We start from the raw sequence: 21486 nt of genomic DNA, 5'->3' as shown, positions 1-21486 counted from the left end.
CTGAATCAAATAGCTTTTCAGTAGCGAAGCTCTTTTTTTGATCAAGTAGTGCGGTAGCGTCCACACAAGCTAACGTTACATTTTCCCAAGGATTTCTAAAGCTCAAGCTCAAATCGGAAATACAACTGCTAAGTATCACTGATGCTGGATCAGTTAGTGACGGTGACTTCTTCTTCTTCTTGTTTTACGGTGGTTGGCAACCATAGGGCCATATGATTTCATTAAGTTACCACAATACGGAAAACATGGACTGAATTGCGATATCCATGATATCCAACAAAATTTACTGTATAACGCGGAATTTCACGGAATTGGTCAGATCTTGGATGAAAAGAAGGTAAGTAGCCTAAACTTAAATAAAATCGCGATATAGACTAGTGTCTGTGAATATTAAACCGCTTAAAGACTATTTAAAAATAAATCATGCATGTTCTGCGTGTCGCAGTGAATGAATGGCTCAGACGCGCGGATTCATTTACCTCACACTGAAGCACCCATGACGCTTGCGATGTTTTCTGTAATGGATCGATGAACTTCATCTACACAGCCGCTCTGAGAGTCACTTTAGCAGCATTTTAGCTTGATTTGAGAAAAACTATCGTCATATCAAAAAACAAAACAAAACAGAGACTCAAAGGTCTAGCTATATGGCAACCTGTCAAAATAAAAGGTTGGTTTTAACCTTTGAAGAAAGTTTTGCTTAAATCATTAGGCCTACATTTTAAATAATTGGTCACTACAATTTAAACCATTAAAAAAACTATTTTATAGAGCCCTTAAAATGTAATTTATTTAAAAATGTTAATAAATTATTGTTAAATTATATACGTTTCATGATTTCAATTAATTACACGTTTTTGATTACTAAAATGTTATTTAACCATTAAAATGGGAGTCCAGAAAAATGAAAACAAAATAAAACTGAATTTGGAATGTGGGAAAAAATAAAATGGATTTCATACGGCCCTACAAACCAGCTTTTTGGTGCATTACCATCACCTTCTGCTCCGTATGGTGTGACATCACATACCAGTATCAATCCTTGGGCTGACACGTGAGAAATGGAAAAAGATGCACACACTCTTGACACCTGGTTTTGTTATAGTTTTATTTAGTTATATGGTTTTATATAGTTATGTTGTTTTTTTTTTTTTGGCCAAATTTGTTTGGAACAGTTGTTGAATAAACAATTGAACTGACAAATTATGCCTGCCTATATGTTTGATTGACAATTTTATTGATCACTGAGATAGCACTGACTTGGAATTAAGTTGGTTCAATATAAAAATTTAATTTGAAAAAGTAGCTTTAGATGTAGTAAACTACTTTTGCCATATTGCTGTAGCTTAGCTTGCTACATTTCCCAGGGTGGTAGCTTCAGTATAGTGAAGCTACATTTAATGTAGAGTAACTGCTAGCTTAGCTCACTACATTTTCTAAGTAGCTTGCCCAACACTGACCAGTACACTTGTTAAACTTAACAAGCAAACATCTCAAATCCTTACATACGTATGACAAAACATTTAGCGGCACATCAGCAGTACCAATATTCATACAATCTGCACCGGGTTATATAAACACAGGCAAACACTAACGGGAGCTCCACCGCGCTATTACACATTACTTAATATCGTCAACAACAATGCATGCACTTATTTCTAGAATCAAAGATCCCCTTTCCAATTGTTTAGTTCTTTAAACTTGGAGAAGCATTTAAAAAGGTCTTACCACTCTGGCTCACTGGTGACAACACATACTTTTTCAACAGCAAAAATTTGCTCACCTCAAAGTACAGTGGCCACTGTTGTCTGTGTCGGTCACCAGTGTCGCCTTTCGTGGTTCCTTCAGCCTCAAAACCCAAGTCCCATCTGGGGTTCCAAATGAAGTGGTTTCAATTGTTCTGAAAAATAACTTTGCAGAGGTCTTTGACGCCAGAAATAATGACTTTATCTTCGAACGCCGTTCCGTTCCATAGAACGGCGCTCTAACGCTCTGGCCCTCTGGCCTTCCAGCGCGCTCCCGAGTATATTTTGGGTTCAGAGTTATATATAGGGATGGGGCCGATCCGATCCAGTATCGGTATCGGCTCCGATACAGCCATTTTTGCCGGATCGGGTATCGGTCAGACGAGGCCGAACTAAATCTGATATTGTGTGTTTACTATTGTGTTATTGTTAAGCCCCACAAAAGTATTATAAAGCACCATTAAGTGTTCGTGCACTATATTATAAGTGTTCTGAAGCCATTCTATAGTATAATGTGAGATAGAAATGAATATTTAAGTCATTAAATTCAAGATCACGTAAACTGTTCCCTCCGCTGCGGCTGTCAATCATTCTTCATTCAGCATTCAACAGCGCGTCGCGTTCGGTTATGACAGTCAACTCGATGAAACTCTCCAAGATGATTCAATTACTATTATTATACTTGATCTGTAGATAAAGCTCTATGGTTTCGGATAAAATGACTATCTTGCTGGACTTGCTGTACCTTAATCATGTTACTTTTTAACGTGTGTCTGTTAGATCACAACACTGGAGAGCACTAATTGTTCTTCAAGCACACAGTAACTGAAATTTAAAACTGTTAAAAGAAAAGGCTGAATAAACTATTGCATAGATAGATACTGTACAATACACTACACATCAATATGTCTTTCCTTTGTGCGTTGAACTTTTCAATGCGGACTCGACGCGCTGCGCGCTGTGACTCTGTGTTGCTTCAAGCGCATCATTCTGCGCTCGGGATGCGCATAAGCACTTTGTGCCGCACTGTATTGGAGTCATTCATAATCATATCATAATACTTTTGCGCAATGAAAGATTATTAAATGTCCCATCTATCATATGTTGCTGCCTCAATAAACAGCTGTGCTATACATTAAAAAAATGTCTTAATTTTATAGTAGCTAGACTATATATAAAATAATTTATCTTTTTGATTTTTGTTATCTTGTTTTTTATGAATGTATTTTACAACAATACAAACAGCAATGTGTAACGTATTACCAGATTTGGTGCTGGTGCCTACACTTATTGTCTCTTATTTGTTTCTAACCTTATACTTACCTCAAGTTGCCTTTTGGGACATACATGCATACATATCATACTTGCCTGTAGAGAGAAGTTTATTGCAGCATCATATAAAATCAACAATAATGATAATAATAATATTAAAGCAAACACAGCTCTGGTATCGGAATAGTATCGGTATCGGCCGATATCCAAATTCAGGTATCGGGATCGGATCGGAAGTGAAAAAATGCGGATCGGTGCATCCCTAGTTATACAGGTCCTTCTAAAAAAATTAGCATATTGTGATAAAGTTCATTATTTCCCATAATGTAATGATAAAAATTAAACTTTCATATATTTTAGATTCATTGCACACCAACTGAAATATTTCAGGTCTTTTATTGTTTTAATACTGCTGATTTTGGCATACAGCTCATGAAAACCCAAAATTCCTATCTCAAAAAATTAGCATATTTCATCCGACCAATAAAAAAAGTGTTTTTAATACAAAAAAGTCAACCTTCAAATAATTATGTTCAGTTATGCACTCAATACTTGGTCGGGAATCCTTTTGCAGAAATGACTGCTTCAATGTGGCGTGGCATGGAGGCAATCAGCCTGTGGCACTGCTGAGGTGTTATGGAGGCCCAGGATGCTTCGATAGCGGCTTTAACCTCATCCAGAGTGTTGGGTCTTGCGTCTCTACACTTTCTCTTCACAATATCCCACAGATTCTCTATGGGGTTCAGGTCAGGAGAGTTGGCAGGCCAATTGAGCACAGTAATGCCATGGTCAGTAAACCATTTACCAGTGGTTTTGGCACTGTGAGCAGGTGCCAGGTCGTGCTGAAAAATGAAATCTTCATCTCCATAAAGCTTTTCAGCAGATGGAAGCATGAAGTGCTCCAAAATCTCCTGATAGCTAGCTGCATGGACCCTGCCCTTGATAAAACACAGTGGACCAACACCAGCAGCTGACATGGCACCCCAGACCTTCACTGACTGTGGGTACTTGACACTGGACTTCAGGCATTTTGGCATTTCCTTCTCCCCAGTCTTCCTCCAGACTCTGGCACCTTGATTTCCGAATGACATGCAAAACTGAGCAACAGTCCAGTGCTGCTTCTCTGTAGCCCAGGTCAGGCGCTTCTGCCGCTGTTTCTGGTTCAAAAGTGGCTTGACCTGGGGAATGCGGCACCTGTAGCCCATTTCCTGCACATGCCTGTGCACGGTGGCTCTGGATGTTTCTACTCCAGACTCAGTCCACTGCTTCCGCAGGTCCCCCAAGGTCTGGAATCGGTCCTTCTCCACAATCTTCCTCAGGGTCCGGTCACCTCTTCTCGTTGTGCAGCGGTTTTTGCCACACTTTTTCCTTCCCACAGACTTCCCACTGAGGTGCCTTGATACAGCACTCTGGGAACAGCCTATTTGTTCAGAAATTTCTTTCTATGTCTTACCCTCTTGCTTGAGGGTGTCAATGATGGCCTTCTGGACAGCAGTCAGGTCGGCAGTCTTACCCATGAGTGCGGTTTTGAGTAATGAAACAGGCTGGGAGTTTTTAAAAGCCTCAGGAATCTTTTGCAGGTGTTTAGAGTTAATTAGTTGATTCAGATGATTAGATTAATAGCTCGTTTAGAGACCCTTTTCATGATATGCTAATTTTTTGAGACAGGAATTTTGGGTTTTCATGAGCTGTATGCCAAAATCATCAGTATTAAAACAATAAAAGACCTGAAATATTTCAGTTGGTGTGCAATGAATCTAAAATATATGAAAGTTTAATTTTTATCATTACATTATGGAAAATAATGAACTTTATCACAATATGCTAATTTTTTGAGAAGGACCTGTATACATACATATTTCAAAGAAGGTAACACACCCTATAGATAGTTTTGGGTAAAGGTCTTTTTACAGAAGGTCTTGTAGCTTTCAAAGTCACCTAGAAAGAGTCCTATTAGAGGGAACTCGTACAAGAAATAATTCTGTCCAAATATATAGCTAAATTACTTAGTTTCTAAATAATAAAATCTTCAACACCCGTCAAAAGAAAAGTCTGCAGCGCCGTCAAAATAAAAGTCCCGCTTCCAACACATCGGCCAATCAGAAAAACTTATCGGCCGATGCCGATATTTAAAAAAAGCCAAATATTGGCCGACCACTAGTCCTCATATACCAAATCATGACCTCATAACCCATGACAATAACACACACACACAATAAACACACACACACACAAGACTTAAACACAGATCACGGTTGGATCACATACAGTTACTATACTGAGTCCTCATATACCAAATCATGACCTCATAACCCATGACTATAACACACACACACAATAAACACACACAAGACTTAAACACAGATCACGGTTGGATCACATACAGTTACTATACTGAGTCCTCATATACCAAATCATGACCTCATAACCCATGACTATAACACACACACACAATAAACACACACAAGACTTAAACAGAGATCACAGTTGGATCACATACAGTTACTATACTGAGTCCTCGTATACCAAATCATGACCTCATAACTAGAGCCCGACCGATATATCGGCGGGCCGATATTATCGGCCGATTTTAGGCATTTTCCTAACTATCGGTATCGGCATTTATAATGGCCGATAAATTAATATTTTAAAAAATGCGAGTACGGTGATTCATGTAAGGGTGCGCTGCCAATAAAGCACCTAAAAGCTGACACAAGAACTGGCAAAAATAGTGATTATGAATACAACAAATATAGCAAGGAGACATTTTAATTGTTTATTAATAAACTAGTGTTTTCAGTCAGTGTCAGCCAAAGATGAAGTTGACGATGCTGACTCGCGATCTTCAGTGAGCGCGCGCCAGAGAGAAATGCACATTTCATACGATTACATGAGTCTGTCTGTCTTTCGTTTTGAATTGTTCTGTTTAAAAGTAGACATTTCAATATAGATATATTTCAATTCTCAGGTCTATACGCTGAGTTTCGGTTCATGAGACGAGCTCCAGTTTACCCGCAGGCGCCTCCGTGTCGAGATTGTCTATCGTCTGCTAAATTTACTTCTTATAAATTAAATCCAGGCAAAAGGCTGATGAAACATTGATTAAAATTAAGATACAATTAATACAAAACGAAATTCACTTTGAAACGAAAGGTTTTGTGCTTTCTGTTTGATGTCTATGTGAAAGTTTCAAAGCATTAGTGCCGCTTTCAGAGCGCTCACGTCCGTAGTGCTGTCGCGTCTGTAACATTGTTTTTTCCTCATAAATGCAAACACGAAAAATAAAATAAAATAAAATGAATATTTTATGTAGCCTGTGGAGACTGAGAGCCAACCCTTCTTCATCCGGTGGGTAGTAGCCTACTTGTGATTTGCGCAGTGTAATTCACAGAATTGATTTCTCTGCTACAAGCCTCTGTCACGTATTGTGTGAGCTTGTGACTATTGCAAGCGCGCAGCTGAGAAGTCCTGATTATATTGTCTGCTATATTTAGGCCTTCTTATTTATTAAGGCAATTGGTTGATGAAAAATTGATTAAAATGCGTGGCGCGAGCGATCTCCGACAGTAAACTGATTCTGCTTGGTCTAGGGTAAACAGCTGTTGCGACGCGAGCAGTAACGGCCGCGTCCGGTGTAGACACCGTGTTAAAGCTCATTCTGCCTGATAACGCTACGTTACAACATCAAGCAATATTCCAAAAATGTATATAATTTTAACACTTTATATAGGGCCATTTTGCATTAAGAGTAGCCTAGTTTCACGTTTAGTACATTTTGCTTACTAATTATTTGAAATAGTATAAAAGTACTGTAAATATGTAATTAAAAACGTTTTCATTATGATATTATTCATTTTACTTTAGTAAAAAGATCTGAGTTCTTCCTCCACTGGTAGAGATTAGAGGAATTAAGAGTAAAAATAGAAGATAATAAGGTTTTGTCAGTGACACTTTTTATATATTTATTGATACAAGTTATGACTAAATTAAAAGACAAAGTCGTCGTTAGTGAAGATTATGCAACAGTATTTAGAATATAATATAATAGAATATAATATAACATGCAATGCAAACTAGTTTGGTTACAGCTCAGCTGTATAATTCTCATTCTATCATTCCCCCTGCCTCCATTACATATCTGTCACACAAGTGTTTGATTACCACATTTGAGTGATCATTGCAAAACGTGTTTATAAAATATATTTATTCTGTTTATAGCTACTGTGTAAAGTACCCATCAAAAGTTTGTACACACCAATAGGAAAGTGTCCAAACTTTTGACTGGTATACTGTACTATAATACACATAAATAATATTGCTACTGTATTATAATATACACATAAATAATATCGGCCGATATATTGGTATCTGGCTTTTTTTACTCCCTAATATCGGTATCGGCCCCCAAAAATCCATATCGGTCGGGCTCTACTCATAACCCATGACTATAACACACAGACAATAAATACACACACAAGACTTAAACACAGATCATGGTTGGATCACATACAGTTACTATACTGAGACCTCATAACCCATGACTATAACACACACACACAATAAACACACATAAGACTTAAACACAGATCACGGTTGGAACACATACAGTTACTATACTGAGTCCTCATATACCAAATCATGACCTCATAACCCATGACTATAACACACACACACTAAACACACACAAGACTTAAACACAGATCACGGTTGGATCACATACAGTTACTATACTGAGTCCTCATATACCAAATCATGACCTCATAACCCATGACTATAACACACACACACTAAACACACACAAGACTTAAACACAGATCACGGTTGGAACACATACAGTTACTATACTGAGTCCTCATATACCAAATCATGACCTCATAACCCATGACTATAACACACACACACAATAAACACACGCAAGACTTAAACACAGATCACAGTTGGATCACATACAGTTACTATACTGAGTCCTCATATACCAAATCATGACCTCATAACCCATGACTATAACACACACACAATAAACACACACACAAGACTTAAACACAGATCATGGTTGGATCACATACAGTTACTATACTGAGACCTCATAACCCATGACTATAACACACACACAATAAACAGACATAAGACTTAAACACAGATCACGGTTGGATCATACAGTTACTATACTGAGTCCTCGTATACCAAATCATGGCCTCATAACCCATGACTATAACACACACACAATAAACACACGCAAGACTTAAACACAGATCACGGTTGGATCACATACAGTTACTATACTGAGACCTCATAACCCATGACTATAACACACACACAATAAACACACACACAAGACTTAAACACAGATCACGGTTGGATCACATACAGTTACTATACTGAGTCCTCATATACCAAATCATGACCTCATAACCCATGACTATAACACACACACAATAAACACACACACAAGACTTAAACACAGATCATGGTTGGATCACATACACTTACTATACTGAGTCCTCATATACCAAATCATGACCTCATAACCCATGACTATAACACACACACAATAAACACACACACAAGACTTAAACACAGATCATGGTTGGATCACATACAGTTACTATACTGAGACCTCATAACCCATGACTATAACACACACACAATAAACAGACATAAGACTTAAACACAGATCACGGTTGGATCATACAGTTACTATACTGAGTCCTCATATACCAAATCATGACCTCATAACCCATGACTATAACACACACACAATAAACACACGCAAGACTTAAACACAGATCACGGTTGGATCACATACAGTTACTATACTGAGACCTCATATACCAAATCATGACCTCATAACCCATGACTATAACACACACACACAATAAACACACACAAGACTTAAACACAGATCATGGTTGGATCACATACAGTTACTATACTGAGTCCTCGTATACCAAATCATGACCTCATAACCCATGACTATAACACACCCACACAATAAACACACACAAGACTTAAACACAGATCACGGTTGGATCACATACAGTTACTATACTGAGTCCTCGTATACCAAATCATGACCTCATAACCCATGACTATAACACACCCACACAATAAACACACACAAGACTTAAACACAGATCACAGTTGGATCACATACAGTTACTATACTGAGTCCTCGTATACCAAATCATGACCTCATAACCCATGACTATAACACACACACACAATAAACACACACAAGACTTAAACAGAGATCACAGTTGGATCACATACAGTTACTATACTGAGTCCTCATATACCAAATCATGACCTCATAACCCATGACTATAACACACACACACACAATAAACACTAGGGCTGCACAATTAATCGAATTTCTAATTGCGATTACGGATGCCACGATTACGTAATCGTTCAAAGCCGCGATTACAAAAGAAAATCCACTCTGCGTGTGTGTGTTTAGAGCATAATTATGTTATGAGAGGCGAATCCCGACTACTTCAGAAAACCCAGCACAATATGACATACCAGGCAGTGACGTAAGTGTACGCTGAAATAAGACTTTCACCTCAGAAAAACGGACTTTACTGTCCTGTCAGCCGTTACTGTGCTCGTAGCGCGCACTCTTCAATTGCACGCGCAAATGCGGCGGCGCGCGCTGTGTAGCCTATCGCTTCACTGTATAAAGTGCAAAAGAAACTACGTGTATGCAACGTCGTTAAAATGTAAATTATTAAGTCACGGAATAAAAGTAAAATACCAATAAATCACGTGTTAGCTGAGAAGGATTTGCATGCAGGTATGATTTTCATTCTATTCACCAGGAGCTGTTTCATTAACAGTTCTTGTTAGTATTGTGTATTTACCATGGTAACTGTCGTTTCCATAACCCAAAAATGCCACTTTATTTTCACTTTGTGTTATTTTTTATATTTTTAAATGACGTCGGCTCATATCAACATTGTATTAACAAAAACTAGTTTGGGACTGCTATTTAATTGCTTTAGCATAGTCCTAATGTTTGTCTTTACTATTATTCATTCTTACAATTAATGTGAATGTTAAGTAAAGGGGGACAGTACTTGTGTGCGTGTTAACAATTTTTGTGTAAACATGCATTATAATATGCCTATATATTCTCAATGTAAATTGTGATAATCGTAATTAATAATCGCAATTACAATTTCAAGGGAATAATCCGCAATTATGATTTTTGTCATAATCGTGCAGCTCTAATAAACACAGACAAAACTTAAACACAGATCACAGTTGGATCACACACAGTTACTATACTGAGTCCTCGTATACCAAATCATGACCTCATAACCCATGACTATAAGTCTTGTGTGTGTGTGTGTGTGTGTTATAGTCATGGGTTATGAGGTCATGTTTGGTATATGAGGACTCAGTATAGTAACTGTATGTGATCCAACCGTGATCTGTGTTTAAGTCTTGTGTGTGTGTGTGTGTGTGTTAAACACAGATCACGGTTGGATCACATACAGTTACTATACTGAGTCCTCATATACCAAACATGACCTCATAACCCATGACTATAACACACACACAATAAACACACACACAAGACTTAAACACAGATCACAGTTGGATCACACACAGTTACTATACTGAATCCTCATATACCAAATCATGACCTCATAACCCATGACTATAACACACACACAATAAACACACACACAAGACTTAAACACAGATCACGGTTGGATCACATACAGTTACTATACTGAGTCCTCATATACCAAATCATGACCTCATAACCCATGACTATAACACACACACACAATAAACACACGCAAGACTTAAACACAGATCACGGTTGGATCACATACACTTACTATACTGAGTCCTCATATACCAAATCATGACCTCATAACCCATGACTATAACACACACACACAATAAACACACACACAAGACTTAAACACAGATCATGGTTGGATCACATACAGTTACTATACTGAGTCCTCATATACCAAATCATGACCTCATAACCCATGACTATAACACACACACACAATAAACACACACAAGACTTAAACACAGATCACGGTTGGATCACATACAGTTACTATACTGAGTCCTCATATACCAAATCATGACCTCATAACCCATGACTATAACACACACACAATAAACACACACAAGACTTAAACACAGATCATGGTTGGATCACATACAGTTACTATACTGAGTCCTCATATACCAAATCATGACCTCATAACCCATGACTATAACACACACACAATAAACACACACACAAGACTTAAACACAGATCATGGTTGGAACACACACAGTTACTATACTGAGTCCTCATATACCAAATCATGACCTCATAACCCATGACTATAACACACACACACACACACAATAAACACACACAAGACTTAAACACAGATCACGGTTGGATCACATACAGTTACTATACTGAGTCCTCATATACCAAATCATGACCTCATAACCCATGACTATAACACACACACAATAAACACACACAAGACTTAAACACAGATCACGGTTGGATCACATACAGTTACTATACTGAGTCCTCATATACCAAATCATGGCCTCATAACCCATGACTATAACACACACACACAATAAACACACACAAGGCTAATTAAAACACAGAGCACTGCTTACTCTCAAACAGGACCAATAACAGAATTTCTCTAGAAAACAAGATTGAGGAGACAAATATATTGACAAACCTCTGTAGAAGGTATGTGAGTAGACACAAGCTGACTCTGCTCATAATACTAATGTGTACTAAATACCTCGTGTAGATAAATCTTGAACACCTTGTAATTTACTAATTCCATAGCTCGTTTTTATTTACGTTACGTAAGCCCAATTTGGACTATGTAAAAAAAAAAAAAAAAGTACATAACGTTATCTAAAACTCATGGATTCTAATGGGTATTTAACTCTATTCACAGTGGACGAGCGAATTCTTACCTTAACGTTGTTCGTGAGTGCTCAAAAAGGGGTTTAACACTGGATTTTGAATCGATTTCTTCTCGTAAACTTAGATATGTGAATGTGGACAGTAGTTAAATTATCACACGACCTCATAGTTTGTCTAAAAACAGAAGCCTAATGTAAGGTAACTCGGCCGGGGATTTTTACGAGGGTGGTGAGAGATCAAAAGGCGAATTGGTCTGAATCCATGATCCATCTCAGTTTTATCGCTGAGATCATAAAAATATATTTTTACAGACGTCCATGTGAGAAACCATTAGCCTACCGTCCGAAACGAGTTAAGGAATTAGTATTTATCTAACGTAACGTTATATGAGGTAATTAGTAGACACCAGTATCACGTGAAAAACATGTCCCCAAAAAACATGTATCTGATAACCTTGTATTAAATTAAACTGTACATGTGGGTGAATTTACACTTAAAGTGTCGATTCACGGAGTTAACTTCTGAGTAACATTAACGTTATGTGCTAGCTACTGCTTGAATCACTTAACGTTACGTCCCCACGATAAACAATTTCCTTCTGAATCGGGCTATGTTATAATGTGCACATTTTAAACAGCGCTTTGTGTAAGTTTAATAAATTTACAGATTATAAAATAAGAAGGACTTACTTTTTTTCCAGCTCCAAAAGCGAGACGAATCGTCTCCACGCTCCTGGTTGGTACTGACGTTTACCCGCGATTGTATGAAACGGCGCGAAAGTGTGTGTAGTTTGGCGCGAATGTGTTTTGTATTGCAATACCAATTCCCACCTCCAGAGGCGCTATTCGAAGTTCACACATACACATCATGGTTTAAAAGGACCTTATTTGTTAAGGTCATAAAAAGCATGCCAACTGTTATAATGGCCAAATAACAATATGAACCAATAAAATAAGTCATATAATGATCATTTAGGTCATCATATTAAATAATCATAATTTAAATCATATTTTTTTATCCACTTAAATTCTCTGAATTATGAGGACATCAAAAATGGCCTCATAAACCAAATGGTCTCATAATGTTGGTGTGTAAACCTGAAAATTGGTTTCATAAACCACACACACACACACACACACACACACACACACACACACACACACACACACACACACAAAATACTCACAAAAATCTTTCTTCCAATTTTACACAAAAGCACTCTCCCATAATCAATCATTCCTCACACTCATTCCTTCAAACCTATTAGGTAACACACATTTTTTTGAAGATTTATTAAGTTTTAAGTAACCTGTATCACCTGTCTTCACTAATTTGCTCAACCCATATCATTTAGCCTATTAGTTGAAGACAATCAGAGAAAATTAGTTAATTAAAGGAAGCCCGCCTACTACATTATGTAACTTTCGTCCCTCTAGCAGTTAAAACAAAAATAAAACTGCATGATTTTTGCGAAATAAGATTGTTTTGGTTGTGCTTCGGTTCTGTGTGACTGTGCGGATGAATATGAGCCTTCACTAACTAATAGATGCTATACACTAAAATCTGTTAGAGCAATTTATCTGGTCAATAAAATACCTACTCACCCATTAAGTAATAAAAACGCCACCATCTCCTCATCACTTTTACATTCGAAATCCTTCAGTTATCTCTCCGAAAAGCCTAGTCAAAGTTGATTTTTGTTTTATTTCGAGCTCTGTCATTGTTTTGCCAGCAGACTCTCCTCTGTTCGGCATTTGTTTAAACGGGTGATTCCCCGGAAGTTGGAGATTTAGCGTGATCCATTGACCATTCAGACTCAAGTGACAACTAACCTAAATCTGGGTAAAATAGATAAAAACACGATTTGGAAGAAGGATTGAGGATTTATTAACTTATTAATTAAATGTAGTTCATTTTGAACAAAAAAGATACATAGTGCACCTTTAATTTTTTTTTTATTTAAACCTTGAATTAAAAATAGGCTATTTAGATTTTAGAAATAAATGTAATATACTGTAGATGATGTTAACGTTTTTTAATCCTTTTTTAAAGACCTACTAATTTCAAAAACAGAAACGGCAAAAAATGTAATTTAAGGGACATCAGGATATTCAAGCAAACTGAGACCGTGCGCACAAAATATTTAATAGCATACTTTCTCTTTACGGATAAAATATGTTTATAAAGAAAATTTAGAAAAAAAAAAAAAGATCAGCAATGAACAAGAAGTGTAGCTAGCCATATGTAACTCATATAGCTGCAGTATGTATATATATATACATGTACATATTATATGTGTGTGAATATGTTGTGCATGCTGTACATAAAGAATCTGCACATTTCTTAAAAACAAACAAAACAAATTTATTTGATTTTTTTTCACAGCAGCATTAATTTGTTTTCAGTTCTTTTTCTCATCAGAAATGGGCTTTATTATGATGAACACATTCATGATATTCGTTTTTTAATGTCATTGATATACAAAATCACTTAAAATTGACTTTACTGCCCATGGACTTGAAAAGCTCTTGACACGCTGATGGGACATCAGAGATCTCCAGCACAGGTCGAAGAAATCACAGTCATCCTAACCCATGCATATAAACTGGGCAATTTCACATATTATTTAAATATATAAAACAGAAGTTGTGTCTTCTGCTTCTATTATGACGTGTTTACAGCAGAATATGTCACTGCATTATGATATTTTCAGACTTTCTTTAATGAGAGTCCCTTTCTCTGAATCACACAATATTTAGAGTATCATTTCTGCCATTATTTACTCACCCTGATGTCTTTGGAAACCCATATGCTGTTATATTATGGAAAATAATTTTCAGACAGCTCATTATCATATATTCAGTGGCAGAGCCCCTCACAAAGCACAAGTTATATGGACTAGTTTTATGGTTGTTTTTGGAGCCTGAAAAAGAGAACATCTTAAAGATGAGTAAATAATGACAGATTTTTCATTCTTTTCAGGTGAACTATTCCTTGAATTGCACTCGGTAGATCTGATATTTCAGACAAACTGTGGTGTTTTGCTCTTTCTCTTGAATCTGGCCGCTCCACAAATGAGGTATATCTACATAAGTGATGCATATGCGTGGTGTTTTCTCTCCAGTGGCGAAAACTGCTTAAGAATAATAATATCAAATTGCAGTCTCAGATGGCTCTCGAAGCACTTTACTCAGTAACATTGGCATATGTGTGTGTGTTTTGTGTGTGAATCTCCAGGAATAAGTAATAATCTATTTCAAAATAATGTCTGACCAGAGGATATTATCAAACAAAATCTTTTCAATTTACAAATGTACAAAATATTCATAACATTCTCCTTCAGCAGCATCAGTGCAAAGATATACAAATATGACATCACAATAATAATTAAAAAAAAGAATCATACAACATGAATTGGCATACAAAGTATCAGAAGGCAAAGTGTCTTTTCTGTAGGCTATACAAACATTTCATCTATTCTCATCTATACTTTTTTTTGTCAAAAATAATCTTAAATTGATTTCTGTTGTATGCAGGCTGCATATAAAAATAGATTCTGTGCAAAGGGAGTGTTTCTTTGTATTTTTTCCCGTGTGTGTTGGTCATATTTCACTGTCCTCTTTAACTAGGTTGGCCGTGTCTCTGAAGGTGTCCTCTGTTGGTGAATAAGCGTTGAGTTTCTCCCGCTTCGGGGGTTTGGGAGGAGGGACGAAAGGAGACGGCTGTGATGAAGAGCTGGCGTCTACAGCTCCAGATGTCGGCTCGTCCTGCATCTGACACGTGGAAGAGCAAAGACCATGTCAACTTTAACGATAGAATCAGTGACCGCATGCACATCCTTCTCAGATTAACACCCATATTCTGCTTAAAACCAAAGTCTCTTTAAAGCAAGTCACCTTTGAAAAGCCTCTCGGGCAGCTATTTCAGTCATGCAAGTGTAGCTTCTATCTCTTTGACAAATTGCTTGTGATTTTCTTTAATTGTAAGTCGCTAAAATGTCTGCTTAATGACAAAATGCAAATGTATTATTTATTTGCTTGGCTAACTGTATTATTTTGCTGTATTATTTATTTGCTTGGTTTCTTGTTTCTTGCTTGGTTTCTTGTTTTACTCAATATTACTGTTGTATTTATTTGTGAATTTTATAAATAAAAAGTGAAATTATAAATACATGTTCACATAGTCAGAATATGACTAAATTCCAATAACTCACAAATCTCAGTTTTAATGTGCATATAAACGCTGTCATTTACATTTACATTTACATTTATTCATTTAGCTGACGCTTTTATCCAAAGCGACTTACAATTGCTATATTTCAGAGGTCGCACGCCTCTGGAGCAACTAGGGGTTAAGTGTCTTGCTCAGGGACACATTGGTGTCTCACAGGGGACACGCTGTCAATGTACATTCAATGTTCTGCTATAAAAACAATCATGTATATTATATTTGAAGTTTCCTTTGTCTTGCTGCTCACCTCTGAATAAGTAGGGTTTTCAAATGTTGTGCTTGGCTTCAGTTTTCTTTTAAAGAAACTCCATTTGGACTCCTGAGTAATAAAATAAAACATGGTCATAACGCATTAGGCTTGCTACTAGCATGATGCTAACATGATTAACATGTTGTTAGCATAATGCTAACAGTTAATATGATGCTAGCATGTTTTAATGCTTCACTAGATCTTGCTAGCACGAGTTAACATGTTCTTAGCATGTTTTAACACGTAGCTAGGAGATGCTAGCATTATTTATTGAGCATTAATTAAGCATGTTGTTATCATGATGCTAACACATTTAGACTTGTATTAATAATAAGTTAGGATTTTTTACGTTTTACATGCTAATCGCTATTAGCATGTAGCTATTCACTGCTAGCATGTGTAGCCTATTCGATAAAATGGCTAAACTGAGGACAAAACGTTCAGATGTCCTAACCTGAGTGGTCGTTTCCTCTGCAGGTACGCTCTTCACTTCCACTGCGTGTCCATGAGTGTGGTACGTGGGGATTGAAAAGTTATTCTCCAACTGGTCACCACTGACGTTCACAGTCACCTGTATGTAGCACAGGAACACAAAACTAAAGACCCTGCTCAGAATTAAAATGTTCCATTTATACTGCAGGCATGTCTATAAAGTTATGAAAGCCAATCGAGTAGTAAATATACCTGAGTAGCATGTATTACTGCAGGGTCGTTGGATGGGCCGGCTGCAGTTGAGTACAGAGGATTCTCAAATGTGATTGGCTGCCTCCCAGATTCTGCAAAATTCTCATCCTAAAAATAAAAAACAGAGATTCTACATCAGACACAAAGAAAATGTCTTCCATAAATATCTTTAGTAGTTATTTTTCCAATGCTACGACCCACAGCTAGCTACAGACGGATACCAGTCAGGAGAATTAAATTTACAAGTTTGATTAATGATACAGCGGAATCCCATGAGAAACTAGTGCACTTAGAAATCCTAGAATTTATGTAATATTAACACTAGGGTCAAAGTAGGGTTGCCATCTTCAATACAAAAAAATAAGGGACGCCAGCCGCACAGGGGGCCAAAGCCCTCGGGGCCACAATGACCAAAGGCCCGACGGTATGCCAATGGTGGTATGTCATAACTCAAAACATATTTTCAGGAAAGTAATAAGATCAGTACCAATGGACATTATAATAAGCTATCTGCTATTGAAATCAGTGTAAATAGATGCAATCACTCTATTACAAACAAAGTGTGACAATGAGACCACAAAAAAATTGCCTTTCGTCGAAGATGTATGTGAGATGTTAACCATACTTTATTCAATTATTAAATTAACAGATCTAAACTTATTCACTATAAATTAAACAAATGCGTTGATACTCAAAACAAATACTAAATTTGATTGTAAAAAAATATATATATTGTGTGCAGGAGACTTTGGCAAAGGATCTTGAACATCAAAAACATCAGTAGACCAGAAGTAGTACTGTGCATTATTGGACTATAGGCCTACTTTTATAAGTGTACTTCTGTCACTCTGTTCAGCACTGAGTAGATGTTTGTCTTTCAAACAGCTCCAGTAAAACTCTGAACAGAACTGCTCACAGTTGAGAGTGATCCACAGCTGTATTTATTTATTTATCTATTCAGACCTATTGTTAATTCTATAGTATTAAAGGATGAAATTCTCTAGATTTGTTAAGCATTAGTTATTTTCTTCACACATGCACATTTTTATTATTAAACATGTATTAAATATATCTCTCTCTTATTTCTTATTTAAAAAATGCAAATTAATTTACATTGTAACATTATTTCTTGAACAAATGGGCATAGACAGCAGATGAAAACGTAATCAATCAGAACATTATTGAGCGGATTAAAAAAACTCTGCCAAAAGACCCGCCCTCCTCTGACTCTGATTGGCCCTGAACCTGATGGTATTAAACAAACCAATCAAACCAACAATGGCAGCGAGTATTACCCAATCAAGGGTAGAATAGGACGAGTCTTCACAGAATGCGGGTGGAATGATTTGCATGAGATGTTGCGTTTAACTCGGAAATACGGGACAAAATGGGACACGCTGTTTATTTCACAAATACGGGACGATTCCGTATTTTAAGGGACGGGTGGCAACCCTAGGTCAAAGTCAAAAGGTCAAACAGGGATTTTACGCCTCATAGACAAGTCAGGGAAAATGTGCTGAGTGCACTTAACAATTCAGGAGACACAAGTTACTGTTAAAAAAGCCACATTTACCAGCTGCATGGCCCTGTCGATGAACGACACCCCCACAGTCTGAGGCTCCAGGTCCATCGTGACATTGTCACCCGAATGAAACGACACTCCATTTCCTGTGTCCCCCGACTTCACCAGGCTGCTCAGACTAAGAAAAACAGTGGAGAAATAATTGATACATAATATCTAAATAACTGGAACAATAATTATAAATAAACACTAACAACACATGGAAGAATATTTAAACATTTTCATTTATATGCATCAATATAACTATACATATTAGCAAGTAAAGGCTTAATTTCATCATTATACAATTATGCTGCTGTCAGGATCAAAGGACTCTTCAAACTACAAACTGGAAGCCTGGAGATTGGATATTAACGAGGACATTCAGATGGAGGACTGGATGAAAGCATGTAAAGAGGCTCAATCACAAACAATGAACACACGTCTGAAACTGCTACAATATAAGAGGTTGGTGTGGATTTATATAACTCCAGTTGTATTGCATATATATAATATAATAGTCTAAAGGTACATTATATCATTGCATATGGGAGTGCGAAGTCAAAACATTTTGGAAAGGTGTGAAAGAAATGATAGAGAAGATTCTTGATGTTAACATCTCATTGTCACCTTTACTTTTTCTATTACATTTATTTCCTAAGGAGATCAAGTTTAAAAAGAATGAGTATATATTTATAAATATATGCATTCTTCAAGCAAAACGGCTTATTTCTTTAAATTGGAAGAGTATTTGTGCACCAAGTATAGGACGTTGGCTAAAAGAAATGGTAACAAATATGTCAATGGAAAAGGTGACTTATATTTTAAGGGACAAATATAAAAATTTTGATGGAGTTTGGGGACCTTTCAGATCATTCTTAAAATGCGGTAGACTTGGAAAGGTGTTAATAAAAGATTAAGAAAATAGGAGGTATAGAATATCAATGTAAAATACTGAGAGGCCGTTTTTTTGTTTTGTTTTTTCTTCTTTTTTTCTGTTACATGGATATGTATATGTTCATGTGTATAGTTTAAAAGCTAAAAAAAAAATACATATTAATAAAATCGAATATTTACTGACATAATTTTACTAACATTTTACATGAAAGATGACACTTCTGAAACTTGAGCGATAAAGTAAATGAATAGTAAAAGTTTTGCATCGATCCATTTTAAAGGAATGCTGTTCAGCAGAAGCAAGATATTCATTCAGGTTTGAAACAACTTGAGGGTGAGTAAATGACAGAATTTTTATTTTTAAGTCAACTATTCCTTTAATGATTTCACAGTGTTTTTTACTGCTTAAGTTTAAATCAGAGACTCAGAAATATCTTAATTTTAGTCTAGTAATGACATGGACACTTCATATAAAAAAAGCCAAATAAAAAGCACATTAAAAGCAGTGCAAAATTTATATCATTTGATAACAACAGCAAAGTCATTGCAAATATCATGTGACCCTGGACCACAAAACCAGTCACATGGGTACATTTTTTGAATAAGCTTTCCATTCCATTTCCTTTTTTGTCAGGATAGGGCAATATTTAGCCGAGATACAACTATTTGAAAATCTGGAATCTGAGGGTGAAACATTGCCAAAATCGCCTTTAAGTTGTCCATTTATGTTCGCGATTGTGCTGCATTCACTCACAAAAATAAATGTTTTATATATTTAGGGTAGGCAATTTACAAAATATCTTCATGGAACATGATCTTTACTTAATATCCTAATGATTTTTGCCATAAAAGAAAAATCGATAATTTTGACCCATACAATGTATTGTTGGCTATTGCCACAAATATACCCGTGCGACTTGTGACTGGTTTTGTGGTCCAGGGTCACATATCATGAATATTCAATATGACATAACTCTACAGTAGATTAATTTAAATTGGCGGCAACCAACAAATCTTTAACAATTTTGATGTTGTAAAAAAGTGACAAGCTATTAGCTTGATATTAAAAATCAATATAAACATGTATACCATTCGAGACAGTTTTTTTGGAAAATGAAATTATTGCTTTTATTCAGCTAGAATGTATTAAATTCAAGAAGTCACAATAAAGATATATAATGTTACAAAAGATTTCTATTTTAAATAAATACTTTCTATTCATCGAAGAATCCTGAAAAAAATGTATCACAGTTTCTTGAGCAGCAAATCAACATATTATAATGATTTCTGAAGGATCTTGAGACTGAAAACTGGAGTAGTTATATATTATTATTAAAATATATTAAATAGAAAACACTTATTTTAAATTGTAATATTTCACAATATATCTGTTTTACTGTATTTTTGATAAAATAAAGGCAGCCTTGGTGAGTTTTCAAAAAAAAAAAAACCTGGCAACCCCCCCCAAAATAATTCGCAATAGATGAACTGTTCATACATCCACTAAAAGCACCTCGAGACCGGTTGGTTAAAGAGAAGTCATGTGTTTTAAAGTGTGGCTCAAGTGTTCAAATACGTTTCAACTGTATGTACAGTAGTTGAGTGACGTGTTTGTGTTGTACCTCGGTAGTTTAGGCATTGACGGGATGAGAGAGCCGGTGCGCCTGTAGTTGAGGAAAAGTCCCACAACCAGAGCTCCAGTAATCAGAATAATAACCACTGCTAACAGGACGGTCACAGCTACAAACACACACAATATGTAAGATATATTAGTGCAGTCTCATTACACTTCATTTGACATGAACATGCTCCTTCGCTGGGAGTAAGAAAAGCTGCTGAACGAGCTTGTTAGAGAAATCAGTGTTGAAAAAATCACATGTTAAAAACTGTGAGTAAAGGTGTTTACTCAACACTTATACTAAT

At 36.3% G+C, this 21486-nt stretch overlaps 1 protein-coding gene across 2 annotated transcripts in view; it reads right to left on the bottom strand.

The window, feature by feature from the left end:
• Positions 1 to 14280: 14280 nt before the first annotated feature.
• Positions 14281 to 21486, bottom strand: part of lrp2a (low density lipoprotein receptor-related protein 2a) — a 99289-nt gene continuing 92083 nt past the window's right edge. For both annotated transcript variants that reach the window (XM_077215888.1, XM_077215889.1), the window contains 6 exons: positions 21186 to 21303; positions 18679 to 18805; positions 17106 to 17213; positions 16876 to 16992; positions 16419 to 16490; positions 14281 to 15714 (listed from right to left, as the gene is read on the bottom strand). In XM_077215888.1, coding sequence (XP_077072003.1) covers positions 15544 to 15714; positions 16419 to 16490; positions 16876 to 16992; positions 17106 to 17213; positions 18679 to 18805; positions 21186 to 21303 — 713 coding nt within the window. In that variant the 3' untranslated portion in view covers positions 14281 to 15543. The remainder of the gene's footprint in view (positions 15715 to 16418; positions 16491 to 16875; positions 16993 to 17105; positions 17214 to 18678; positions 18806 to 21185; positions 21304 to 21486) is intronic.

Source organism: Siphateles boraxobius, unplaced genomic scaffold, assembly GCF_051911475.1.
Source record: "Siphateles boraxobius isolate OS27281-9 unplaced genomic scaffold, OSU_SipBor_1 7, whole genome shotgun sequence".
NCBI lineage: Eukaryota > Metazoa > Chordata > Actinopteri > Cypriniformes > Leuciscidae > Siphateles > Siphateles boraxobius.
This window is presented reverse-complemented; position numbering and strand designations above follow the sequence as displayed.